The sequence below is a fragment of the Pagrus major genome, chromosome 15 (genome assembly GCF_040436345.1).
Source record: "Pagrus major chromosome 15, Pma_NU_1.0".
In the NCBI taxonomy this organism is placed as follows: domain Eukaryota; kingdom Metazoa; phylum Chordata; class Actinopteri; order Spariformes; family Sparidae; genus Pagrus; species Pagrus major.
Window position 1 is genome coordinate 29,674,055 of NC_133229.1, and position 27,511 is coordinate 29,701,565.

The window sequence follows — 27,511 nt, forward strand, 5'->3', positions numbered from 1 at the left end:
GCTATAGAAATGAAAACATTAACAACTACATTAAAATGTGTATGAGGAACAAAAAAAAGAATGTGTAGCGCCTATATTGAGCTCAGTTAATAAAGAATTATGTCTTTTGCTTCCGTATTAAAGGTGCTATTTGTAAGCTGTATTTGTCAATTTTTGAGTCTCATTCCCAACTCGTCAAAAAAACGGACACTTTGGGATTGTAGGACAGGTCGGACACCATCCCAAAGCATCAGTTTTTGACGAATTGGGAATGAGACTCAAAAATCAACTGTTCTTACAAATAACACCTTTATATGGTGGCCAACAGGTGCAAATCCCAACAGTCAGTCAGAAAACACAACAGCGAGTCGGAAAACACAATTGCAAATTCTAAAAACACGACAACATTAACCAGAAAACACATCGGAATTTTGTCAAACGGAAAGGGCGGGACTTGTACTTGTTGAATCTGATTGGGCAGATCAGTGTCAGGATGTCAATGATAGACATCAACTTAGAGCTAAAAATTAAAAAAACAAGTTCACCAAAACATTTCCCAGCAGCCAGTACTCCCACAGCAGAGTTACAGCAATGCTTCCTTTTATCTACAGTTAGGCATCTTATTGGAAATCACATCAGTGGATGACAGTATCTGTCTCGTCTCCATCCTTTCTATTTGCCTACATTTCTCCTTCTCTTTTCTCTCCTTTCTCTGCCTACATGACGCTGACTATGTGAATGATGTCATCATTCACACTGTTGAACTGGTGATATCATTGCTGTCCATTCTGCCGCTGTCATTGCTGTCCATTCTGCAGCAACACACAAAGTCCAGAAGCTTGTCTATGATCCCTTTCCTCATGAAAACATAAAGAAATAAGTCTGCAAGAGGACTCAACTGGAGAAACACAGTATACAGGTATAAGAGGCCGTAACTCTCTGCCATGAACCAAATGATGGCTGGCAGAAACAGCAGTGTGTAAATAAGCAGCACCAGGACCAGAATTCCAACAATTCTTCGTTTTTCATCAGAGGGGACACGGCTGGCAGACAGGGCTTTGAGAGTCCCGACCAGGAAGAAGATGAACAGTGGGAGAGGAAAGAAGAGCAAAGCCCCAATGATCACTGAGGAATAAACACCCCTCAGCTTGCGAAATATGAGGACAGTGACAGGAGAAAGGACCCAGACCACGACACAGAGCACCACCGAGAACTTGATGGTCCGTCTGAAGCGGTACCACAGTGGGCAGGCGATGACCAGATACCTGTAAAACAAGAGGAACATACTGTGTTCAAGAGGCTTCACATTTATATAGAAATATAATTGTAAGACACAGAAGTAGCTACACACTGGTGAGACAGATAGTTACCTTTCCAGGGCGATGCACAGCATGAAGCAAACACTGGCCATCAGACTACTCCAGTAGATTTGAAGTACATTTCCAAACATCAACTTATTAATTCCTGCTGCCAGAGTGATCAGGCAGCAGAGCTGAATGAGGTCTGAAATGAGAAGGTTGATGACGTAGAGCGGAACAACATGATCCTTTCTCACCTGCAGGGAAACATTATAATCACAAAATACACAAACTTGAAGACTTTTTAAATGTTTTTCTTTGAGTTCTTACTAAATGGTGCCATTAACCTCAACTGTTTAACTGAAGGCTGGAAAGGTGCCACACATGCAAACTGCATGTGTTTACTATCCAATAAACATCATGTTAATTTTAATAATGAAGTAAATTATTCCTGTACATTAAGATCAGAGCAGGATCCATCACAAACAGACAAACTGCACAACAGACACATGACACAGACAGTTATTAAATAAATCTCAGTCAAAAGTTACGTACCAGAGAATAAACAGCATAGATGGCCACGAGGGTCAAAGGAAGGCCGATAGCAGTTATTACGTATGTCACCCCAAACAAGATGAGCTTGACTTTTCCATGAAGCTCATTTGAATTGTTGATGTTGCTGGAATAATTGTAGTTGGAGGTGATGTTGCTGTAGTTAAAGCTTTTGTCCTGTGAGGTGCTGCTGATGTGGAAATCTTCCATTCTTCAGATCATGTGATAGAAAAGGAGCAAGTGATTTAATATCCACCTGACGTTGTTCAGTGACATCACGCAAGTAAAACACAACATTAATATACCCCCAATCAAATTAAAAACTGCTGTGTCAATTAAGTTTTATATCTTAATATAAAAATAATGACTGTTTGCAGTTCTTCTCACCCCTATGAGGAAAAAAAGTAAAGTCATAAAATCTACCTTTTCTTGCTGAATGAGTTCCCTGCACAAATGTCTGTGTTGTCCTCAGCATACAGTCTGCAGTCAGTATGTCAAGAGACAACATGCAGCAGGCTCCTGTTATTCTACTGCTCCTCTTTTAAGGATGGGAGACAATTATTTGTCAGGCACGATATGCATGATATGCAATATGCATTTGCATTTCAACAGTTTCAGTTCAAGTGCTTGTGGATACATTATGTTGTTGTGGCTCGAGTATGAAGATTATAGTGAAACTGAATTATTAGCACATCATTGTTTCCTACTCAAGAATCCTGACATGTCTGTCTGCCTTCACTACAGCTTAAAGTGTAGAGGAGCTGCTCATCATAACTGGCCATGGAAAAATAATGGCACAGAAAACACAAAATGAAACTTTTAGGTTCAGAAAAGTTTGTTCTTCGGATTAAAAATACTAACGTTACTTACATAAGTGACATAAGGGTAAACTCCAGTCTCCAGAAGGAAACTTTTTAATTAATAACCCAGCCAACCCCAGCCACCTCCTGACCCGGACATTCCTGCTCTTTCGCTCTTCATACTATTGCACCTGAGAAGAGAAGTATGCCAAGAAATGATGCTAGAGGGGTAACTACAGCATCAACTTTGAAGCCTCGGGCAGACTGCTGCATTTGAAGTGTTGCTGTGATGTGAAGTGATGCATTGTGGCTCAAACACACACCAGACTGGAGTCACTTTGCCTGACATGTTCGTGTTTGAAAGGTGCGTCTACATACAGTATGCATTTCAGGGGGGGAAATACAACAAATACGAGACACGTTAGTTAACATATTCCACTGAAATTATTGAGGTCAAACTTTCCAGAAGACCAGGCATGAACGCAACGCAAATGAGATTTACAGGATCCACGAGTAACATCCATTAAATAATGCTTATTAATATCTAAAAAAATAAAAAGTATTAGAAACAGTAAATGGAGAGTTTTGGTTTGTGTTCATTAAAGTTGAATTTCAACTTAACCATCGATGGACTCAAACATCACTACAGGCTGCTTCTTTCCTTGTTCTTAACTGATTTACGCTTATTATCAACACCATCTCCAGCTCCACTCCCTCTCCCTCTCGTCAGTACAACACTTCATCTGCTTTTTGTTTCCCATGAATATGTTACCTCCTAATGTACTACAAATTATGCTTTAGATTATAACATAATATTTTTCTCAGTAATACCTTTGAGAATCTTTTTAGACAGTGACAGTTAATAAACAATTGTCAGTTATAATACATGCATACCATAGAATAAAGAGAATAGATGGCTATGAGGGTCAGAAAAAGTCTGATAGAAATGATTACACCTGTCACCTCATTTATGACCTGACATTGTTCAGTGATATCATGAAAGTAAACACAAATACAGTCCTAATCTGCCCACAATCACATCACATCAATACATTCTCTATTTTTAGTTTCATACATTGATTTAAATATTCATGCTAATTCATTTTTATGACTGTTTACAGTTCTTATCATCTCTTCAATTAAGAGAAAAAAGACAAATTTACCTTTCTAATGCTAAAAGATCCAACTTGAATGAGTTCCCTACACGTCTGATGTTTTGTCCTCTGCATACAGAGACGCAACCTTACATATGCTAAATGACAACATACAGTGATTTCCTGTTAATGTACTCCTCCTCTTCTGAAGAAGTGAGATAAAAGGAGTCAGGCACAGATATGCTCTATTGCATTTTAACAGTTTCTGTTCAAGTACTTTTGGACGAATCATTCTGTTGTGGTTCAAACATGCCAAATATGGTGAATTTGAATGAATAAAGGTTTAATTTGTGAGTCGCTGTAGTTATATATCAACACAAAAATCTCTGGGTTAAACTCTTCATTGAAGTCTAAAAAGAGGAAACATTCAGTGCATTAGACTTTATTGACTTGAAACGTATTAGTGTTTTCTGTTGTCCCTGTCGCACCCTATATTTTATAGCAAAACAAAATTTGAGATTGATGAAGATCATCTGTGGTAACTGCAGGTTTGGGCTTTATGTTCATTCATCAGGTTTAATTCAGAAAGTTAGTCGAGGGCAGACATTCACATTTTTGTCTGGAAACAGATTTTAATTTTAATTTCTGGAAAATGTACAATTTTATTTTAAGTGACAAATGTCATGAGTGGAATGGATTGAAAAAAATACTTTTTCTGTGTGGAACGGACTGAACAAAATACTTTTTTCCTCTGTGGAACGGAGTAAAAAAAATCTTTTTGTTTCCTGTGTGGAACGGAGTGAAAAAACAAAAACTTTCACAAGAAATTCCTGTATTTTTTTACTCTGTGGAACGGAGTGAAAAGACAAAACGATTTAGCAAAGATAAATGTTTTTGTCATACGCGGAGCCGAGTGAATTTTTAAATTTTTTTTCAAAAGGTAATTTTTTGGAATGGAGTGAAAAACAAAACAATTTTACAAGGAACATTCAATTTTTTGTCATTGTGGAACGGAGTGAAAAAAAACTACATTACATTCCTATGTTATTTTGCATTTTGGGCCTACCTAAATTTGAACATTTTGCTCAAAGAAAGGTTGAATCTGTGATCGTTTAGATCAGCCCCCGTCAGATGATCAGTAGGTTAAAAGCACTGCTGCATTATTCTTAAGAAAAAAATCAGCTTTTACTTTGTCTCCCCTCCAGGACCCAGTGATGAAGACCCGGTATGTTTATCAGCATGTGTGCACGTACCGGGACTTACACTACAAGACATTTGAGCTTCCTGACTGTCCACCTGGTGTGGACCCGACCGTCACCTACCCTGTGGCAGTGAGCTGCCACTGCGGCCTCTGTGCTATGGACACGTCTGACTGCACCTTTGAGAGCCTGGAGCCCAATTTCTGCATGAATGACATACCTTTCTACTACTAGTCTCAAGTAATGGCAGCATAAAGCCCTTTAAAGTACACTATACATATAGAAACTGTGCGTCAATTGTTGTAAATAAAGATTGCGCAAAGAGTTAAGTTTTCTGTTTCTTGTGCGAAAAACTAGATAGAATAACCAGGCTGAACATACATGTATCTTGGAGTTTCCATTAAGGTGAACACTGGTACTCAGTCAAATATTTCAAGTGTCACTCTTGGTGTTACACTACTCAATACATCTGAGAGGACATGGTTTGTATGCTTCAGGAAGAGTGGCAGAGGTTTTCTGTAATAAATTGTTTGTTGGCACTAATGTTGACTTAGTTGACTATTGACCATTTTACATCAATTAATAAGCAAGTGCCATCTGATTTCATTTTCCACCCTGTAAGATAGTTTTCCACCCAGCAGCAGGGCACAGTGAAATGAGTTGGTAGTTGGAGGTGCCTGTCGCCTGCATCTCTTCATCAAACAGCTGACTGTGGCTCCCTCTTCTGGTTCATTGCTCCTTGTACTGTTGAAAACTAATCCACTGTCAAAATGTAAGGGGGAGTTTAATGTAAGGGGGAAAGGTGGGTCCTTTTTTAAAATCGGGTGGAGAGCAACACTGAGGAGACCAAAAGAGTCAAACTCCAAGGTGCAAAAGTAAAAAATTTATTGAACAATTTTTTGAATGCATTCAGTTTAAAAGATCCCAAATATAAATTGTTGAATCTGATTGGGCAGATCAGTGTCAGTAACAGTGGGAATATGCGGAGGTCCATGCTGACCGGAAATCATACAGAAGAAGACGTGCTTGGTCATCACGCTCTACACCGACAAATGAAAGTTGGTGAGAAATGTTTTTCTTTATATAATTTGCAAATAGTTCACAGGGTAATGTGTCAGTAATATTAAACATTACTGAATACATTATGAACGATGTCTGTTGAGAAAGTTGATAAATGATTGAATCAACTTTCTCAACAGTTCCTCCGCACATTCCCACTGTTATTAACACCAATCTGCCCAATCAGATTCAATAAGTACAAGTCCAGCCCTTTCCATTTCACAAAATTGTGATGTGTTTTCTGGTTAACGTCATTGTGTTTTTGGAATTTGCAATGGTTTTTCCGACTTGCCGTTGTGTTTCTAAATTGCTGTTGTGATTTGCACCGTACGTTTAAGAATATTAATGATAGACATCAACTTAGAGCTAAAAATAATAAAAACATAACAAGTTCACCAAAACATTTCCCAGCAGCCAGTACTCCCACAGCAGAGTTAAAGCAATGCTTCCTTTTGTCTATAGTTAGGCATCTTATTGGAAATCACATCAGTAGATGACAGTATCTGTCTCGTCTCCATCCTTTCTATTTGCCTACATTTATCCTTCTCTTTTCTCTCCTTTCTCTGCCTACATGAAACCAACTGTGTGAATGTTGTCATCTTTCACACTGTTGAACTGGTGATGTCATTGCTGTCCATTCTGCTGCTGTCATTGCTGTCCATTCTGCAGCAACACACAGAGGCCAGAAGCTTGTCTATGGTCCCTTTCCTCATGAAAACATACAGAAGTAAGTCTGCAATGGGACTCAACTTAAGACACATGTGAGACAGGTTGAGGAGGTAAAAGTTCTTTTCATGTGCCAGGTACAAAATAATTCTGGGCATGAACAGCAGCGTGTAAATAAGCAGCACCAGGAGCAATATTCCCACAATTCGTCGTTTTTCATCAGTGGGGACACGGCTGGCAGACAGGGCTTTGAGAGTCCCACCCAGGAAGAAGATGAACAGTGGGAGAGGAAGAAGGAAGATAAAGGCGAAGACAAATGGTAAGACCTTTTCGTTGACCAAGAAAATTGGGAGATGGAGAAGAGTAAGGGCCCAGACCAGGACACAGACCAAAACAGGGGTCTTGATGGTTCGTCTGAAGCGGTACCACAGTGGGCAGGCGATGACCAGATACCTGTAAAACAAGATGGACACAACATGTTTAAGGAGCTTCAGATTAGTGATATAATGGTCAGACACAGAAGTAATTTACTGGACAGAAAGATAGTTACCTTTCCAGGGCAACACACACCATGAAGCCAACACTGGCAATCACACCACAGAAGTAAATAAAATAGATAGTACCATGTATCTTCCGATTACTGAATGGTACCAGCCTGAGGATCAAGCAGCAGAGCTGAATGAGGTCTGAAATGAGAAGGTTGATGATGTAGATCGGAGCAACGTGATCATTTCTCACCTGCAGGGAAACATTAGGAAAAGTAAACAAACAGTTTTAAACATGTTCTGAACTCCACCTCCTCCCAAATATGCCATCTTGCTCTGCCCAGCAATTGTAGTCAGAGACGTTGTTGCATTTTTGTATCAAACTCTCATTTGTGCTCTCAGAAATATCATGTAAGACATACTGGCCAGTCACTGCAATAACAAGACGAAGGACATGGTTTACTGCAACTTGTGCAGCTGTTTTTCAGGCACTTGTGTGACGCATCTGGCTCATTCAGACTGGACTCCCAATTTGCTTCTAATGTTTATGTGCCTTTGGATGCACATTTCAGTCAGGATCTCACTCACAAGTATGTATTCCAAAATACTTACAATGGCAATGTTACCATGCTGATGTTCAGCAGGTAACGCTTGTCAGGTTCAACATAGTTGATTGTGATCGCATGCTAAAATCTGCTAATTTGCAGGGGTTTTTTCTTTTTGTTTTTTAAGAAAAAACCCAAATAGTGCTGTACAAAGTTCACAACTTTTTTATATATTTTTTTCTTTAACTTGTAACTAAATAGCACTATTGACCAATAATAATAATAATAATAATAAACATATGTTAGTCATGATGTACATACCAGAGAATGAAGAGAATAGATGGCCATGATGGTCAAAGGAATTCCAATAGAAATGATTGTGCTTGTCATCACAACTTGGATTTGCACAAATGTTTCCCAGGTGCCGTCGATGGAGACATTGTAGTTGGTAGTGTTGCTGTAATTATAGCTGTTGTCCTGTGAAGCGTTGACAATGTAGACATCCTCCATTCTGATTGAAGAAAACCAGGTATTAAAAAAGAGAGCACGTTTTTAATTATCTTCCGACTGGTCAGTGCAATTTCACATAAATTCAGTAAACCTATAGTATATCCACAATCATATCAAATGAAACTGCTGTGTCTTTTCCTTTTTATATAACTATTCATGCATGTTCAATTGCAGTTCTTATCATCTCTACACATGAGAATAACGTAAGATAATTTACCTGTGAAAGCTGAAAGACCACCGGAATGAGTTCCCTGCACCAACGTCCGATGTTTTGTCCTCTGCAGACAGACACTCTACATTAAATATGGTAGGTGACAACATGCAGCATGTTCCTGTAAATTGTCACCTCCTCTTCTAAGGAAGAAAGAAAAAAGTAGTCTGGCACGAATATGCATTACGTATGCATTACGCAGATTTTCTTGTGAAATTCTTTGCAACCATCACCAAACTGTTACAAAATTACCATGGAAAACCTTTTTGCTCATGTGCACATGAAAATTATCATTTTGATTAGCACAGTTTAGTTTAGAGGGGTGTTTATAAGGGGCCAAACAAGCTTCAGTCCACTCCGGCCGTCTCATACAGCACAAATATGTGCTTAAACTGAGAGTACAAACGTTTTACTCACAAATCCAGGATTCATCTATATTTACTTACCTGGACAATTTAGATCTGCCTCAGACCATGTGTACACACAAATGATGAAGGCCTGGATGTCTTAGAAGCCCAGACACCTTTAAACCTAATGCACAGTATAGTAAATGTGCATTCATTAAGGTTTTGATACGCAAGAATATTGAAATACTTGAATTTACAGTGCGGTGCTATTTTCATTTGAATCAAATGTTAATGCTTTTCTGATTGCATTGGGCTGATTAATTACACAAACCACAGCTGACTGCAAATATCATCTAACAATTTTGAGATAAATCACCTCTGACCAAAAGTACTTGCTGGATGTCATCACTTTTACCTTAATTTCTTAAAAATATCCCACTTATGGAAGTTTGTTCAATACAATATTACAATAATTGCAGTGACTCTCTCATCACAGCCTGACAGGTCAGGTGGTCCTCGTGCTCTGCCTGTTTTCCTCATTTTTTCTTTTTCTTCCTGTGAACAACAATGTCACTCACTGCTGCCTGTTAATCTGTCTAGCTGTATTATTTCTGACCCAAATGACGTTTGAAACAGTATGTAATCTCTATGATGTGAGTTATGGCAAAACATACTTAAGTCATATCAAAAAAAAGAGGAACAACTGCAAGTGTCCTTCCTGTTAACAGCGGTCTTGGTCTTGAGGTTCAGGTTTTGGTTGAGTCAAAAACAGTCAAAAGTAACGTACCAGAGAAAAAAACAGCATAGATGGCAGCGAGGGTCAAAGGAAGACAGACAGCAATTGGTTTCCATGTCACTACATACACTTTGAGCACGAAATCTACACAACCCTAAACAGGAACCCAATTGGTGATGTTGATGTAATCATGGTAGTTGTAATCAAAGCTTTTGTCCTGTGAGGTGCTGTTGATGTGGAAATCTTCCATTCTTCAGAACATGTAAAAATGTATTAAAATGTCCATTGACAAGGTTAAAAAGGCCTTTTCTTTTCCACCTTTCTGCTGCGCTGTCACTTGTTAATTTACTACAAGTACAGTCTGATAAACAGCATTAAGCTGCCCTGACTGTAGACAACAAGAAATGTCAATCCTGTCAGGATAATCCAAAACATAATCTTACCTCAATCTGTCAATTAACAGGTGTTTTCAGTGATCTGCAGCAGCCTCCTGCTTTTCTGCATCGGCTTCTCAAACTATGTAAGTGTATGTAAAACAAATAGAGTTAAACTCCACAATCTGACTCAGATATGGTGTTTTAGATTAAAGCGTCTGCCAAATAGATAAATATGACTGCAACTGTGAGCTAAAAGATATTTAAAGAAACAGTCCAACATTTTGTGACGTGTGTCCTTGACGTTGCTGGATCTCAGTTATTCTCAGTATCAGCTATGGTTAAAAAAGGGGAACACACAATTGACTTTGCTAACTTACATTAAGAACTCTGTGTCTTATCTGTTGTGACTGTCCTTGTAACAATTTGTAATTCATAACTAAAATTATTATGCAAAAACATAGGATAATTTTAAGAGTACTTAAGCCTCCCTGCTAAGAGTTTGACTTTTTGTCCAGAGATTTGTCAACCAGCAGAGATTTAGTGGAACTTTATTCATCAGGTTTTAATTTAGAGAGCTAGTCAAAAGTAAACACACATTTTTATATAGAAACAGATTTTTTATTGGATATCCAGAAAATGCACAGTTTCATATATTACATGGGCAGTGATATAAAAAACAGCTGCACAAGCATATACAACAATATAATGAGAAAGGAACAGACATTAGTTATCACAATGACCAAAAAAAGTTCTAAAGACTTGTTAAGATGTTCTCACTGTGTTAACAAACAGTCAAAATAAAAAGATTCAGGAACAAGACGGTGTGGCGAGTATAATGAGCTCAGCTAATCGAATAATCATATCTGATTTACTTTGGTGATTATGGGACAGTAATGATAGACATCAACTTACAACTCAAAAAATTATATTAAAAAAACAGGTTATTTACATTTGTTGGAGCCATCACAGTGAACCAGAACAAGTTCACCAAAACATTTCCCAGCAGCCAGTTCTCCCACAGCAGAGTTACAGCAATGCTTCCTTTTATCTACAGTTAGGTGTCTTCTTGGAAATCATATCAGTAGATGACAGCATCTGTCTCATCTCTATCCTTTCTATGTACCTACATTTCTCATCTTTCTCTGCCTACATGAAGCTGACTGTGTGAATGTTGTTATCATTCATACTGTTGAACTGGTGATATCATTGCTGTCCATTCTGCTGCTGTCATTGCTGTCCATTCTGCAGCAACACACAGAGGCCAGAAGCTTGTCTATGGTCCCTTTACTCATGAAAACATACAGAAATAAGTCTGCAAGAGGACTCAACTGGAAAAACACATAAGACACGTATACGAGGTGGTGAATCTTTGCCATGAACAAAATGATGGCTGGCAGAAACAGCACTGTGTAAATAAGCAGCACCAGGACCAAAATTCCAACAATTCTTCGTTTTTCATCAGAAGGGACACGGCTGGCAGACAGGGCTTCGAGAGTCCCACCCAGGAAGAAGATGAACAGTGGGAGAGGAAAGAAGAAGAAAGTCCCTATAACGATTCGTGCGATAGAAACACCCCCCAGCGCCGAAAGTGTGGGGAGACCGACAGGTATAAGGACCCAGACCACGACACAGAGCACCACAGAGAAGTTGATGGTGTGTCTGAAGCGGTACCACAGTGGGCAGGCGATGACCAGATACCTGTAAAACAAGATAGACATACTGTCTTCAAGAGGCTTCACAGTTAGTATATAGACATATAATTGTAAGACACAGAAGTAGCTACACACATATTGGTGAGACAGATAGTTACCTTTCCAGGGCGACGCACAGCATGAAGCAAACACTGACCATCAGACTACCACAGTAGATATGAATTACTATTCTAAGCATCATCTCATCACTTCCTGTCACCAGAGGGATCATGCAGCAGAGCTGAATGAGGTCTGAAATGAGAAGGTTGATGACGTAGAGCGGAACAACATGATCCTTTCTCACCTGCAGGGAAACATTATGATTACAAAATACACAAACTTGAAGACTTTTTAAATGTTTTTCTTTGAGTTCTTACTAAATGGTGCCATTAACCTAAATTGTTTAACTGAAGGCTGGAAAGGTGCCACACATGCAAACTGCATGTGTTTACGATCCAATAAACATCATGTTAATTTTAATAATGAAGTAAATTATTCCTGTACATTAAGATCAGAGCAAGATCCTTTACAAACAGACAAACTGCACAACAGACACATGACACAGACAGTTATTAAATAAATCTCAGTCAAAAGTTACGTACCAGAGAATAAACAGCATAGATGGCCACGAGGGTCAAAGGAAGGCCGATAGCAGTTATTACACATGTCATCACATACATGATGAGCTTGACTTCTCCATGAAGCTCATCGGGATTTGAATTGTTGATGTTGCTGGAATCATTGTAGTTGGAGGTGATGTTGCTGTAATTAAAGCTTTTGTCCTGTGAGGTGCTGCTGATGCGGAAATCTTCCATTCTTCAGAACATGTGATAGAAAAGGAGCAAGTGATTTAATATCCACCTGACGTTGTTCAGTGACATCACGCAAGTAAAACACAACATTAATATACCCACAATGAAATTAAAAACTGCTGTGTCAATTAAGTTTTATATATTAATATAAAAATAATGACTGTTTGCAGTTCTTCTCACCCCTATGAGAAAAAAGGTAAAGTCATAAAATCTACCTTTTCTTGCTGAATGAGTTCCCTGCACGAATGTCTGTTTTGTCCTCAGCATACAGTCTGCAGTCAGTATGTCAAGAGACAACATGCAGCAGGCTCCTGTTATTCTACTGCTCCTCTTTTAAGGATGGGAGACAATTTGTCAGGCATGATATGCATGATATGCAATATGCATTTACATTTCAACAGTTTCTGTTCAAGTGCTTGTGGATACATTATGTTGTTGTGGCTCGAGTATGAAAATTATAGTGAAATTGAATTATTAACATATCGTTGTTTCCTACTCAAGAATCCTGTGAATGGAGAGTTGTGGTTTGTGTTCATTAAAGTTGAATTTCAACTTGATCAACGATGGACTCAAACATCACTACAGGCTGCTTCTTTCCTTGTTCTTAACTGATTTAAGCGTGCGCTTGGCTGACTTGACCTCAGAGTTAACTTTCTTATCAACACCATCTCCAGCTCCACTCGCTCTCCCTCTCGTCAGTACAACACTTCATCTGCTTTTTGTTTCCCATGAATATGTTACCTCCTAATGTACTACAAATTATGCTTTAGATTATAACATAATATTTTTCTCAGTAATACCTTTGAGAATATTTTTAGACAGTGACAGTTAATAAACAATTGTCAGTTATAATACATGCATACCATAGAATAAAGAGAATAGATGGCTATGAGGGTCAGAAAAAGTCTGATAGAAATGATTACACTTGTCACCTCATTCGTGATCTGACATTATTCAGTGATATCATGAAAGTAAACACAAATACAGTCCTAATCTGCCCACAATCATATCAAATCAATACATTCTCTATTTTTAGTTTCATACATTGATATAAATATTCATGCTAATTCATTTTTATGACTGTTTACAGTTCTTATCATCTCTTCAATTAAGAGAAAAAAGACAAATTTACCTTTCTAAGGCTGAAAGATCCAACTTGAATGAGTTCCCTACACTAACGTCTGATGTTTTGTCCTCTGCATAGAGAGACGCAATATTAAATAAGCTGAGTGACAACATGCAGTAATTTCCTGTTAATCTACTTCTCCTCTTCTGAAGAAGTGAGATAAAAGGAGTCAGGCACAGATATGCTCTGCTGCATTTCAACAGTTACTGTTCCAGTGCTTTTGGACGAATTATTCTGTTGTGCAGCATGGCAAGTAAAGTTAAACTCCACAATGTACCTCGTTAATATGGCAACATTGTCTGCCAGAAGAATAAACATAAATGTCACTGTAAACTAACAGAAACACTAAAAAATACAAGACTAATCTATTAGCCATCATATCAGCTTATCAGTATTTTAGAAAACAGTCCGACATTCTGTGAAATATGCATTTCAAAAGTAAAAAACTTGATCATATTAACATATATGACAACATATGTGTCATACCTATATGACTACTACAAAAAACAAAACAAGGTTGGGCTTTATGTTTATATGTTAATATAGACAATGTAGATTTGTCAACCAGCAGAGATTCAGTTAAACCTTTATTTATCAGGTTTTGATTCAGCGAGTTCATCAAAGGCTGAATTTTTTCAATTATTTATTTTTTTATTGAATTTCCAGAAACATACACTGTTGATATAAGATTTTATCCATGTTTCCAAACACGTAACAGCTGCTCTGACTCACATCTTGAAGACTAGAATGCCTTCCACCAAAAATAGATAAATAAAACTTATTTTAGAAGAGAAAAATACAATGAAACGAAACATTAGTTATGAATAGGATAAGGAATTGACTCAATTACAATGTGTCACAGACCAAAATAAACAAAAAAAGATCTAAAGAATTGTTAAAGGTCGTATTTGTAAGAACTCATCAAATAATGACGTTTTGGGATTGTAGGACAGGTCGGCCAGCATCCCTATGCATCAGTATTTGACGATTGATCAACTTTTATTACAAATAGCACCTCTAGGATGTCCCCCTGTGTCAAACATAAAAAAATAAAGATTCAGGAATAAGACACCGTGATGACTATAATGAACTCACCAAATAAAAAATCAATGCATGTGTGTGTGCTGCCCACAGTCAGTGACAGAGCTGATGAACAAGATATTTACTAGTATCTACTGGTCTGTATTATACCTCAAGAAAACAGATACTACTGTACACACAGGAACACTAAAACCTTGTGCTAATCATTGGCTCCGATGCCTCGTTCTGAGAGTTGTTCCTGTTCAATTTCTCATTCTCATCATGTTTTGTGGTGTCACCTATTGGTGTCAGTGGTTGTGGTGAATGCTGGACTTTCAATTTGAACACATCCCACTTCTCAGGAAGCATGCCTTTGTTGAAGAGCACAGAAGCCAGATAGGAGAACAACAAGATGGCAGCAATGTGAAACAGCATGGAGATGGTCCTAACTGGAGAGTACTGGACATAAACACCGTCCTCAAGAGTGCATCCTGGGAAGTGTATGACTGGTGCTATCCCTAGTGATGAGTCTCCACAGAGCAGTCTAAATGTTATTCCTGCCAGACAGCCCATAACAGCCCCAAAACCGTTGGAGATGTCAAAGAAGAGGACGCAGATGAGTTGAGGGAAAATTACGATGTAGGCCACTTCGGCGGCATTGAATCTAAACAGCAGGACGCTGGTTTTCAGGTGGACGAGTGATGTACCAGCCAAGCCTGCAACCACCACAGAAGCACGGATCACCCACTGAATCTCTCTGTCTGATGCCTGAAGAAGAAATATGAGAGAAGAAAAACACGTAAGAAAGGAATGACTGAGACTGCTCTGCTTTCAAATACCTCTACCCCTGCTTTCTAATCATGTCATCATCATCATCATCATGCCACTTTATTCCTTTTATACTTTCATATAGTCCATCCCCTCTGCATTAGAGGAGTGCATTGCTCTTTTTATTGATAAATCTAAGGCTTTCCACAATGTTGATCATCAAATTATTTTAAATGCCTGCAATCTATTGGATTTACATTTACATTTACATTTACATTAACATTTAGGGCATTTAGCAGATGCTTTTGTCCAAAGAGACTTACAATAAGTACATTTGTCACAAGAAAGAAACCACAACATATCACCAATGATCAATTAGAAAAGATAGAAACAATATTCAAGCCCTCATCTGAGCAAAGTAGCTGCTGTTTATCAAGGATACCTTAAGTACATAAGTGCTATGATGTAAGTGCTAAAGGTACGAACATACAAGTGCATATGATTTTTTTTTTATTTAAAATATTTATATATATTTACATTTAGCAGATGCTTTTTTCCAAAGCGACTTACAGTAATTCATACATACACTGATGGCAGTGGCTGCCATGCAAGGTGTCGACCAGCACATCAGGAGCAGCCCAAGGACACTTCGACATGCAGACCAGGGGAATCGAACCAGCGACCTTGACGCTGGCTCTACCCCTGAGCCACAGCCTCCTCAAGAAGAACAACAACAACAACAACATATATATATGTGTATATATATATACATATATACACACACCGATCAGGCATAACATTATGACCACCTGCCTAATATTGTGAAGGTTCCCCTTGTGCAGCCAAAACAGCTCTGACCTGTCAAGACACGGACTTAAGACCTCTGAGGGTGTCCTGTGGTGTCTGGCACCAGGGAGTTTTATAGTGGATCCTCTGGGTCCTGTATGTTGGGGGGTGGGGCCTCCATGGATCAGACCTGCTCCAGCATGTCTTACAGATGCTCGATCAGATTGGGATCTGGGGAATTTGGAGGCCCGGTCAACAACTTGGGCCTATGATGGTGATGTAATATACGTATTCTTCCACCTAAGCTTTTATGTTGTGGCCACATTGAACACATAACGTATGTTGACCATTCCCAGAGCTGATGTGTAGCACAATTAATTTTTTTGATTGTTTCTTTTTTACTGGCTACATCTGCAGCGCATGCAAGCATAGCGCATATGTTTCGCTTGAGTCTGGTCTTGTTGTGAAGTAGAAAATGGAAAATCAAGTGCATTTATTCACCTGAGGCCTCAGGACGTTCTTGTAGATGTTGGAGCTGAAGACAGAAGCTGCAGAAAGCAAAGCAGAGTCAGCTGATGACATCACAGCAGCAGCCACACATCCAATACCAATAATGGAGATGGCAGATGGTGCGAGGTGCTGCAGGACGATGGGCAGAGCTAGAGCTGCTTCTCCACGTTCATATGGGGATGGAGAACCATAGGTAGTCAGGTTCCAGTCTGAAGCATGGACACAAAAGAAGGAAATGGTCAGGTGATCTGTTTGAGTCAAGTCCCATCTTAGTATTTTGTTTTTAGGTTAACTTCAGGAGATTTTCAAAACAATCAGCACTTCATTTTATATTTTAACGATTTGCCATGTAAATCCATTTGTCAAAAAATTGGTCAGTTGCATGGTCTAATCCAATCCATTTTTTTTTATACAGCATTTTATATTTTGGGCGTCTACTAGAAAATCTTTACATGATGTAATATTTAAAATGTTTTATTATTCTCATACCGTTCATTACTGCAGCTAGTAATCTGTTGGTCGGGAACGAGTCGACTTCTTTAGGTGAACAATGGGAGCAGGGTTTTGTTTTTTAATGAATTAAGACAGAATAGGCTCCAGAAACATCTGTCTGTCAATACAAATAATAGTGTTTGTTGTTTTTACAGTATTTGAAGTTTTTATACCATTTGGGAGCTGAAAGAGCCAGTTGTTTGTGCTGAGCAGAGCCAAATCTGCCTCCCTACAAAGAGCAGGAATTCCTATCATCAGCTACAGAAACTCTATTAACCCTCTGTATTAACACTTCTGTTTTGTTGTATTTGTATTTAAGGCCCCCCTCCTGAAAATCAGCTCTCACAGGCCTAAGCAGACACCGGCCACCATGTTTCTGCAAAAGACTGCTGTGCTGGGGGCACTGCGAAGAGCCGTGACTGTGACCTTTAAAAATAGGACAATAACATTATAGAAGCCATAAAACCATTAGATCAACAAAGGAAATTTTCATACTGAGTTAAAATCCAAGGAGTGAATATGTGATCTAGGATGAAATTTACAGGAAATGTAGTGAAACTGCATTGTGTACCGACTGCAGGCATGAGAGGGAGGCCCAGCTAACACCAACATAAAGGACATTGCAGTAGTCAAGTCGGGTAGAGAAAGCATCTATAACCCCTTCAAAATCACATCAAAAGAAAAAAAAACTTGACCCTCGATAGGAGCCTATTTGATCACTGAGCTAATCTGTTTGTCCAATTTAAAATCCCTGTTCATTATCACAAGAGGGGCATCACAGGCACCAGTGGGTCCAAATATCAAATCGATCCAAAAATGATTTGAGTTTGCATCTTTATGGTCAGGTAAATGTGTGTGTCGTCTGAGTAAATGTCAAACAAGACAAGCTATTTACAATCATCTACAGTTACAAGACAATAATCATTATGCAGCGACTAACAATTTAATTGCCAGTGATTGCTTCACTCTAGCTGTTGGGAATATGAGAAAGAACTTGAACCCTTGCACATCACATTAAACAGCTTTGGTGCAGTTGACCTTAATTGCTTTCAGCCACAGTACAGTTGTGGATCAAGGTATGGAAATGTTAATCTTTCGGTCTTTCGGTCAGTCAGTCAGTCAGTCAGTCATCCCCTTTGGTCTATACTGATTCATCCTCAATCATATTTCAGATATGCACCTTTCAGATATGCACCTTTATGACCTGCCGAGCAACTTATGCAAGGGCATGTAGGTGTGTCTGTTACTCGGCTCTGGTATGTGCAGGCGTTGTTGTCATGATTTGTTTGGATGTTGTTGTGGCCTTTTTTGTGGTTTCTCTGTGCTTGTGAGTTCGCAGAGGTGCTCTGGAGAAGCTGGGTGTGGTTTCCTGATTGGCCTGGAGCTGCTGACTCTCTCACACACCTGCAGCGCATTTGGTTCAATCAGCTCCAGATTAAGAAACCTGTTCTTCACCTTGCTCGCTGCCAGATTATTTTGTCAACCAGACGTGGTACATGGTCCTCCAGTAGCACTCGTATTTCTTGAGCCTCTCTTGTTTCTAGTGTTTTTTTTTTTTGGAACGAAATCTATTTTTTCTCTGGAACCAGCTCTTGCCACAGTGTGACCCAGCCTTCAGTACCTCTGCCACCAACATACTCAAACCTCTGAGCTTCTGTATCCAGTCACTCAAGCCCTCCACCTGCGCCGCTGTGAGTCTTCCCCTCTACACCAGCGAGTCATTGTAGGAGCCTCAGCCTGCCTTCATCGTTACACCTTCCACTGAGTGATTCAATAAAAACCCTTTAAACCTTCCTCAGTCTTGATGTCCTCTTCTGGGTCCTGCTAATAAATCTTCTGCCGAGCATAACAGTTGTTATGCCAAATACTTGTGCATGAATTTAAATGAGGATTTTTTTTCTGCATGTTGTAACAAGCTTTGGATCACAAACACTGCACAGCATTATTACCTGTGGATGCAGCGGCTGCCCCAATCAGTATAGTAGGTGTTCCAAGTAGAGGTAAGATCAAAGCAGCGACAAAACACGAACGCTTTGCTGTGGCTAAGGAAGAAGCCGATAAGACCCTCTGGTGCAGGGCCTGATACGCTGCACCCCCCAGTCCCTAAAAAGTAAAAAGTTAGTTGGTTAATTTCAATACAAATATGGCATCCTCACTGGAGGAAATGCTGCAAAATGTGCATCTGCTCTTAGCCCCGAAGCACCCATTTAGATTACGGAAAACTCCCTTAACCTTTACGTTAAAGTCAGAGGATAGGTAATCTCACCTTTACATTTACAGTCACATTGTTCCAGTTAATAGATCAGAACTGTTTCTTTGGTTACAATGAAAAAAGTCCACTGATAAAATATTTGTCATGTATCATCATTGTGAAGATATATAGGCCATATTGTTGCTTCCTTACAAAGTACAAGAAGTCATCAATCATTATCCAGGTCTTTTTCAGCCCTGGTGTACCAATCCACGGAGCGTGTAAGGTGTTGTTCTTCAGTGTCTGGCTAATGTCCATGGTGGAGGGATTCATCAGAACAAAGGGAACACAGAGCCACTGCAGAGACACAAAAAATATCCATGATAAATAAACACACCTTTTGAATTCGGGTGGTCCTCTGGAGTTTTGGATGCCTTGCGTAAGAGTGTCTTCTTAAAAACAAAAACTCTGACCCTTACCCTTACTAAAAGTATTGCACACTCACCAAGCTGATGAATACAAGGACCAGCTGTATAATATCTGTGTAGGCCACAGAGTAGAGACCTCCCAGCAATGTGTAGGTAATGGCGACGGCAGCAGAGATCCAGATGCACACAGTGAAGGACAAATCCAGGATGACACTCATGGTTCCTCCTGTCAAACACATTCTATCAGTGAAACTTTATCACCAGTCTTTGCATGAAAATGACCGATACAACCTAGGAAGGACTTTACATCCATGCATTACCTTCACTGTACCAAACACATAAAGGAATTGTAAACACACAGTTACAAATGTATATATAATATGAAATTAAAGTGCAAACGTATGTATATAACGAACCTAAAGCAATTAGTGTTGAAGGAATCCAGACCAGATCAAGGTAAAGTGATGTCAGGCTCAGTCCAGCTGTCACTGCTTTTCCATACTTGATATGGAAAGGGTCCAGCATCGTCACACAGTTTCTTTCTCTCATTGGCTTGGCGAACACCGTGCCAACTTCATTGAAAAAAAAAAAGCACGGATCACATGACAGTTAAAAAAAAATGATCAAGTGAGTGGGAAAACAATTATTAACAAGTCAAAGATAGCTTCCCTTTAAGGGGACATATTATGAAAAGCTCACTTTTTCAGGGCTTGTGCCCTACCAACCTAAAGACTGAAATAACACAGTTGTTAACACAGCCTGTTTTTCTCCTCGATCCTCACCAGTATGTGCATGTGTTGCTGCTATATGTTACTGTTACTTAAAAGACATGCCCTGAGGATAATGGAACATGTGAAAATGAAATAATCTCCATGAATTAATTTGCTTGGCAAGTGTGTCTATGTTTACCAAGCAGCACCATACAAAGACTGTTACAAAGTTGTGACATTAGTGGCCTTCTAGGCAGTTACACTCAGCCTAATATATATATATATGTATATTTCTAATAAACAGCAATTCTTGCTTTCTGAGATTGTCAGGCTGTAATTATTTTGTTAACCATGCAGACATACAGTGTCCTGTCAGATGTAAAACTCTTACCAAATATGAAAGATAAGCAGTATCCCGTTAACAGTACGATTATCCAGGTGAGTCCCATGGAGGGCGTGTAGATCATCTCCACGTTGCCAACAATGAATCCTCCTCCGACCCATGTAGCTACAGAATGGATCAACACAGAGAAAATAACTTAGTGGACATACAGCAGGACAAATGGTTGGTTGATCATTTATCATAATTAATAAACTTTCAGTGGGATATTCTCATGACGACATGAACATACACATGGAAGAAATGATTTCAGGAAAATTAACTAAAAACAAACATAACTGGATTTTACAGCTTCATCAGGCACATGCACACGTATATCCCAAAAGGGCCTGTAGGATCAGATCAGCCCTGCCATTTTTCCCTCAGACTCCTCTTTGCTGGTGCTGTTAGTATTATTGTTAGTGAATTAAAGGAGGTAAAAATACACCAGTATCAACAAAAAAATGTTTTGCCACCCTGGTGTTAAAGTAGTTCTAATAGAAAAAAAATTGCACTATAGTGCACTGTGCATTGTTTCACCAATGTGGCGTCTCGTCAGCCTTATCCATATTAGAAGAAGCATCACCGGCATTTTGTCTGTTCTGTTTTTGTTACAGGGTAACTGAATCCTGCATACCAGTCCAGGGTGTGTAAAGATGTGAGCTGTGTTCCTGCCGGAAGGGCAGACCCATGGGAACGCACCATCCTGGTGTTAAATGCCTCTGTGGCTTTTGCAAAAAGTGCTTTTAATAGAAATGCATCGCTTCACTGTCACACCCAGGCACACACCTCTCCAAAAAAACGCTAACCGCAAAAAGCTTGCTAATAGCATCTCTGCCCTCCACACACCTTTCTTGTGTTTACACTTCTGCAGTCATCTGAATGCAGCAGGACCAGTATGTGCTTCTGTCTCATTTGAGCTCAGAAAAATAAATAAATAAACCACCAGTGTGAATGGATAAGCCACTCAACAAAATAAAGAGAAATGTCCCACAAAGTAACGTTACAGGACCAAACAACAGTAACGTAGTAACTGGTAGTGTCTTTGGCAACTTATATGAGGAGGAAAATACTGCAGTTATACGTAGAGAAGAGTCATCCTGTCTGTCCGACCGACTCTTCGTCACACTTCCTCCCGAAAAACGTCCTGTTTACTGATGGTGATTATGTAATTAAGTAATTTAAAGTGAAAAACGTAACTTTGTCACTTTCTAGAATGTATGGTGGGTCAGGATCTCAATCACTACACATTATAACAGCATCCATATGAGTCAGTCAGTCTGTTTATGGTGCAGCTTTACGCCGGAGCTGCTCGGCTCTGTGTGAACAAACAACGGCGGAGAATTGGCGAACCACCGCTGCGGTGATAATGTGGCGTCTCTGTATGAAAAGGGCTAAAATAGAATTTAAACTGTCCTGTGTTTTTGTTTTGTTTACTTTTACTGTTTTTAAATCTGGGCTGCTGCTTTGTGTTTTATTTATTATCAGATGAGGCTAGTTTTCATTTTGTACATTTTCACAAACACAGGGAGGACTAAAGTAGATCTGCATATATCGTTCTGTATTTCTACTCTACTTCTGTTTATTGTAGTTCTTTTATTTCATAAATGCAACAAAACATGGCATCATTGGAATGGAAATGCAAAGAGTTGCAACATCATGTGAAAATATAAATGTTCTCTTTTTTAGGCCCATAAATAATCTTGATAGGCTAATTTAGACTTTCCAGACTGCGTTACTTTCATTATAAGACACAAATTTGCTTTGCGGCCCCAGACAGAAATTTTTTGGGGGACAAAAATGGCTCTTTTGATAGTAAAGGTTGCTGACCCCTGGCCATGAGTGAGCAGTGGTGGATACTTTATTTGACTTGTTATTAGTTCCGAAATTGTACCTTTTGAGTTTGTACTGCATATTAGAGTAGATTGCATGGTGCAATATTTCTTCCTAATATAGTTCACTTTCCTTATGTTTTCATGTTATGAGTGTCATATTCCAGGGATATAATGTTGAGGGTCTTTGGTAACTTGGCAATTCCTTGATAATTATGTACATAAGCACATGTTTTCATAACTTTGGCTTTGTTTCCCCATGTGACAGTTTTCAGTACTGCAGTTATGCTATTTTGTCACAAGAGGGCTCTATTGCCCACCGAATTGTTCATTTGGGCCAGTAATTGAGTTGTAGTGTATTTCCAGTCATTGTAACATAGATAATACTGCTTTTTTCATGTATAAACCGGAATGCTTGGGTTTAATTTAACCAGTCTATTTAATTTAATTATTCAGGACTAATATTAATGTTATTAATGTAAATATGATATATAGTTGTAGAGACACCGGCTTTGCTGCAGCTCAGGCCTCTGCTAAAGACATGTGTGAGGAAATGAATGTGGAGGCTGTGCTGAAAGAGAGCAGACTAAGAAGCAGAAAAAAAAAGCCCCAGCGGAGGCCTACTGTGGACGCCAAGAGGCGAGACAATGCATCCTTTATTGTGGTTGTTGACACATCCATTGAAGCAGCTTTCATATGATGACATCAATGACGACTTTGCTTCTTAAAAACCCAGGAAGCAGAAGTTTTGAGGAAGATAAGCAGAACGTTAGGCTGTGATCATACAGATCATGATCACAAATTAATGTGATTACATAGGTGTTATTCTTATTGTTTTTTTGTATTATTTGCAATTTAAAATAGATGGTGGTTTATTGTATTTTTATTCTAGGTAATAGCCTATGTTGTTTTCTGTTCATATTGTGCAATGGCCCAATGAATTATTTTTTGTATTGTTTTAGGTGGGTAGGGAGGGCATTTTATGTTGAGTTATGTGTCATGTTGAAAAATTTGTTTCTGAAAAACTTTGAATGTGCTGCATCTGTTGCATTTATTGACATAGAGGAGCCTCATTGTTCACCTATAATTTCCATTGTCCTTAGGTTTAACTTGCTTGGGTCAACTTGAGATGTTTAATTTGAATTTGAGAGAGGTTTTCATGAATCTAGATTGATGCATCTCCACGGATCACTTAAACCATTTGGGATCCCACCATCGTAGATGGATGAAATAGGGGCCCCCAAACAGCATCCTACATAGGGCCCCCAAAAAGCTAGAAACAGCCCTGCTCAAAGATATACAGTTTCAATCTGAGTTTTGTCAGCTGTTTTTTCCTCACCTGTCATTGTTAAGATGCTCACCACCCAGTTTATGCTTCGGTTTCCCAGCAGGGTCATCTCCACTCCAGTGGCTGCACTTTTCTTCTGTTCCCTTTTGGACTTAAAAGAAGCCCAGATGCCGGTCCCAAGGACCAGGAGGTAGAAAAAGACCATCGCTATCACTCCTGGTATGTTGACAGCCATGGTGGACTGGTTGACTTGCTTCCTCCTCTATGTCTGAGCGACAGACTGGCTGATATAGAGAAGGGAGGCATTCACACAGTGAGAACAGGAAAAACAGGAACCAGTCATTACAATGATTGATTTCCCCTTCTTCTAGTTGGCAAGCATAGAGATGCAACAGGAATACTTGAGAAATTTAAGTTACTGCCATCACTGGAAGTGATGCAAGGCAAGCCTTCATTTTCAATGATGTCGAGAGCACACATAAAAAACAGAATAGATGCAAAAATGTGATAACAAACAGAAACAACAAACATAATCACAGAGCCTATAAACAGAATGGGTACAGAAAAATGATAACAGATAAGAAGCAATATGACAGAAAACAAATAAAACAGGAAAAAGCTTGAAAAATGATAAACTGCAGCAAACGAACATGACAAAACACAAATAAAACTGAGGTGCATAAAAGATAAATGGCAGACAACCATACAGGACAGCACGTAGTTAAAAACAGTTACATTCAAATGCTGAGTAGTTTGAAATGAAAGTCTTAAACTGACCTATAGGTGAAACTGTATCAAGTTTAAATGTACGTTGTAAAATGTCCCAAGTGTATGAAGCACTGAAACTGAGAGCAGTTTTCCCAAATTTAGTGTTTAACCGGGGAACTTGGAGCATTATTAGATCACTAGAGCGTGTTGAATAGTGACTCTGGGACCAGTTTACTAAACAGCTGATGTATGGTGGCATGTTGTCCTTCATGGCTTTAAAAACAAACACAAAGCCAATGTCTTACTGTTAAAGGTGCCCACCCAAGTTTTTCATATAGAATACAATGATGAGTGGAATAACAGTCACCAGTAACGAAGAGTCTAGTGGAGTAAGAGTGAGACAGAGGCATGTCTATAGATAACATCACCCTAATCCAGGACAGATAAAAAGACAGCTTCAGTGATCCGTTTCCTACAGAACATGGGGAAAGTAGTTCTGTGTCTCTAGTTATAACCAGTTTTTGTCTCAGCTTGCTAACAAGTGTGTTAACATGAAATTTAACTGTGAGTTTCTGATCCAACCCAAATATTTGTCTTCAGAAACCCTTTCGATACTGCGTCCTGTTAGAGTGGTAACATGCAGACCAGTGTCTGTGATATCTCCGGCTCTTGAGAATATCATGAATTTGGTTTTGTTCGCGTTGAGGACTAATTTCAGGTTAAAAAGAGAATCTTGCAGTTTGTCAAAAGCTTGCTGGAGAATTGTAATGGCTTTATGTGCAGTTTTAGCACAGCAGTACAGGACTGTATCATTAGTATAAAGATGGGTATTACAATTTGTTATAGAGGATATACTATTGTTAATATAGATTGTGAATAAGACAGGACCCAGTACTAAACCTTGCATAACCCCTTTAGACAATCCTTCAGTCACACATTGTCGTCTCTGAGACAGGTAGCACTTGAACAAATTACAGGACAGGCCACAACGTGCACTCTAATGTGGCATGTCGTCAACCTCATGACAGTTTGAAGACATGTCTGTTCCTGAATCTTCCATTCCAATCAAGGGTTTGTGAAGATGTTATCTGTTTTCCAGACATTTTACACAGTTGCACAAAGGCACACACCTCTCCAAAAAAACACCAAGCATCACATTACAGTCATCTGAATGCAACAGGCCCAGTGTGTCTTTCTATCTCATTTGAGGAAATGGTGTACATTTTCAAGTAATGCGCAGTTACACAAGTGTTTTCCAGAATGGATAATTCAATAACATGTCAGGCTCTTGCTGAAGTACAAAGACTTCATTGGTTTTGTCCAGACGGACCCATGAGAACAAACACACCCCAGGATGTCAGAAAAGCTCCAAGAAGGCCTTGCAGGAGGATTGACACTGTGCTTCTTCCTCCCCCTCCAGGACAACCCTTGTTATCACACCAGGTGACACAAAATGCAAAAAATAAAAATAAATGCACTTGTATGTTCTTACCCTCAGCACTTAAACCATAGCACGTATGTACTTAAGGTATCCTTGATAAATAGCAGCTACCATGCTCAGATGAGGGCTTGAAAACTGTTTCTATGTTGTTTTTTTTCTACTTTATCGACGGTGATATGTTGTGGTTTCTTTCTTGTGACAAATGTACGTATTGTAAGTCGCTTTGGACAAAAGCATCTACTAAATGCCCTTAATGTAAATGTAAATGCTTGAAAGTCTTGGATTTCAGACAGTTTACAAATGTACTGATTCCTTTTTTTCCTTGCCAGCTGAGTTTGTGTGTCACCAGAGTTAATATGTGCATTATAGACACCCTTGATTGATCACTCAGGTAACAGGTTTGTATCATTTGGCAGACTATGGATTACATCGCTGAATAATTCAAGTGATTCAGTGTAACAATAAAAAGTAAGGCTAAGGCTCAAAATAAGTGTGGATAGCCTCTGCTTATGACTTCATTGTAAAATGTTTAAGATGTTTTTAATATTAAATATCTTGTATTAGTCCTGTATCCAATTGAATATAGGCCCTAAATGATTTGAAAATCATTGCATTGTTTTTATCCATGTTTTTGCAATCCAAACATTTTGAGAATCACGTTTTGTGCTCGCTTCTACCAAATGAATCCATACAGACAGGAACCTCCTTGGCTTCTGCAAACTTTGGGATGATCAATACACTTGTCAGGTTGTGTTTTGTTTTTTTAGATAAAATAAAAAGAAACGCTGATATTTAATGTAAATGTAGACTGCACATGTGTATTATTAGGTGGTAAATTGTTTTACTGCAGTTTTTTCACTAAGTTTAGTCAGTGAGTGTGTTTGAATGTTTTTTTTGTTTTTTTTTCATTTTGAAGGTTACTATATACCAATATTCTTTGTAATAAAGGGGATATAATTAATTTATAACCAAAACACTAAATCATTTCGAGATTGAGGACATGGATGAGGCTTCCCCACTGTATCTTTTTCAAGGTAATTTTCTTTGGTATGTTTTCACCACTGGATGGACACCTAAGACTACAAATTATCTATTGATGTCGGATCAACAACATTCTGCTATTCAAATGCTGTTTAACTATTTGGTTACTACTTTATTATATTTTATTGAAGATTTTGTAACTTTGTGGATAGTGTGACACTTTAAATATTGTGTTTCACTCAACATCCTTGTAAAAACGAATGCCAGTGATCATACCAGAACTTCCTCATGTTACACAAACAACCCTGTGGAGGAATGTTGTTTTACCACAAGTCTTTACTTTAAAGAAAAGGGAAACAAAGGATGTAGGAAGTGAGGACACTAGGATTAAGAGGGTACGCCTTTGCCTTTACTTGACAATCTATACATGTTTATTTGCATTTTATATACACAAATACATATTTCACATCATACACATAGACCAGCAACA

At 38.8% G+C, this 27,511-nt stretch overlaps 4 protein-coding genes across 4 annotated transcripts; all 4 read right to left on the reverse strand.

Moving 5' to 3' along the window:
- Nucleotides 1-730: 730 nt before the first annotated feature.
- On the reverse strand, nucleotides 731-2,345 carry LOC141009065 (uncharacterized). Its single transcript, XM_073481476.1, has 4 exons — nucleotides 2,253-2,345; nucleotides 1,833-2,040; nucleotides 1,350-1,534; nucleotides 731-1,244 (listed from the first exon to the last, which is right to left on the reverse strand). Exons 2-4 carry the CDS (start codon nucleotides 2,037-2,039, stop codon nucleotides 731-733), a joined length of 906 nt encoding a protein of 301 aa, XP_073337577.1. The 5' UTR covers nucleotide 2,040; nucleotides 2,253-2,345.
- Nucleotides 2,346-6,583: 4,238 nt separating this feature from the next.
- LOC141009066 (uncharacterized) lies at nucleotides 6,584-8,187 on the reverse strand. Its single transcript, XM_073481477.1, has 3 exons — nucleotides 7,999-8,187; nucleotides 7,198-7,385; nucleotides 6,584-7,100 (listed from the first exon to the last, which is right to left on the reverse strand). Exons 1-3 carry the CDS (start codon nucleotides 8,185-8,187, stop codon nucleotides 6,584-6,586), a joined length of 894 nt encoding a protein of 297 aa, XP_073337578.1.
- Nucleotides 8,188-10,461: 2,274 nt separating this feature from the next.
- LOC141009695 (proteinase-activated receptor 2-like) lies at nucleotides 10,462-12,359 on the reverse strand. The gene is made up of 3 exons (XM_073482387.1): nucleotides 12,152-12,359; nucleotides 11,669-11,853; nucleotides 10,462-11,556 (listed from the first exon to the last, which is right to left on the reverse strand). Exons 1-3 carry the CDS (start codon nucleotides 12,227-12,229, stop codon nucleotides 11,040-11,042), a joined length of 780 nt encoding a protein of 259 aa, XP_073338488.1. The 5' UTR covers nucleotides 12,230-12,359; the 3' UTR covers nucleotides 10,462-11,039.
- A 1,769-nt stretch (nucleotides 12,360-14,128) lies between these two features.
- On the reverse strand, nucleotides 14,129-24,182 carry LOC141009871 (high-affinity choline transporter 1-like). The gene is made up of 7 exons (XM_073482602.1): nucleotides 23,943-24,182; nucleotides 20,784-20,900; nucleotides 20,099-20,254; nucleotides 19,760-19,908; nucleotides 19,468-19,611; nucleotides 19,013-19,166; nucleotides 14,129-16,780 (listed from the first exon to the last, which is right to left on the reverse strand). The coding sequence occupies exons 1-7, from the start codon at nucleotides 24,124-24,126 to the stop codon at nucleotides 16,545-16,547; spliced, it is 1,140 nt and encodes a 379-aa protein (XP_073338703.1). The 5' UTR covers nucleotides 24,127-24,182; the 3' UTR covers nucleotides 14,129-16,544.
- Between the last annotated feature and the right edge of the window lie 3,329 nt (nucleotides 24,183-27,511).

What these genes read in the sequence shown, in the direction of transcription:
- LOC141009066 (XM_073481477.1), bottom strand. Translation starts at nt 8,187, where the DNA reads ATGGAGGATGTCTACATTGTCAACGCTTCACAGGACAACAGCTATAAT. An exon ending in TCTATTCTCTTCATTCTCTG is followed by an intron (nt 7,386 to 7,998) that starts GTATGTACATCA and finishes GTTTCCCTGCAG; the next exon opens with GTGAGAAATGATCACGTTGC. An exon ending in GTGTGTGTTGCCCTGGAAAG is followed by an intron (nt 7,101 to 7,197) that starts GTAACTATCTTT and finishes CTTGTTTTACAG; the next exon opens with GTATCTGGTCATCGCCTGCC.
- LOC141009871 (XM_073482602.1), bottom strand. Translation starts at nt 24,126, where the DNA reads ATGGCTGTCAACATACCAGGAGTGATAGCGATGGTCTTTTTCTACCTC. An exon ending in GAGCATCTTAACAATGACAG is followed by an intron (nt 20,901 to 23,942) that starts GTGAGGAAAAAA and finishes TCCATTCTGTAG; the next exon opens with CTACATGGGTCGGAGGAGGA. An exon ending in GGCAGCCGCTGCATCCACAG is followed by an intron (nt 16,781 to 19,012) that starts GTAATAATGCTG and finishes TCCATGCTTCAG; the next exon opens with ACTGGAACCTGACTACCTAT.
- LOC141009695 (XM_073482387.1), bottom strand. Translation starts at nt 12,229, where the DNA reads ATGTATGTGATGACATGTGTAATAACTGCTATCGGCCTTCCTTTGACC. An exon ending in TCTATGCTGTTTATTCTCTG is followed by an intron (nt 11,854 to 12,151) that starts GTACGTAACTTT and finishes GTTTCCCTGCAG; the next exon opens with GTGAGAAAGGATCATGTTGT. An exon ending in CTGTGCGTCGCCCTGGAAAG is followed by an intron (nt 11,557 to 11,668) that starts GTAACTATCTGT and finishes CTTGTTTTACAG; the next exon opens with GTATCTGGTCATCGCCTGCC.
- LOC141009065 (XM_073481476.1), bottom strand. Translation starts at nt 2,039, where the DNA reads ATGGAAGATTTCCACATCAGCAGCACCTCACAGGACAAAAGCTTTAAC. An exon ending in TCTATGCTGTTTATTCTCTG is followed by an intron (nt 1,535 to 1,832) that starts GTACGTAACTTT and finishes GTTTCCCTGCAG; the next exon opens with GTGAGAAAGGATCATGTTGT. An exon ending in CTGTGCATCGCCCTGGAAAG is followed by an intron (nt 1,245 to 1,349) that starts GTAACTATCTGT and finishes CTTGTTTTACAG; the next exon opens with GTATCTGGTCATCGCCTGCC.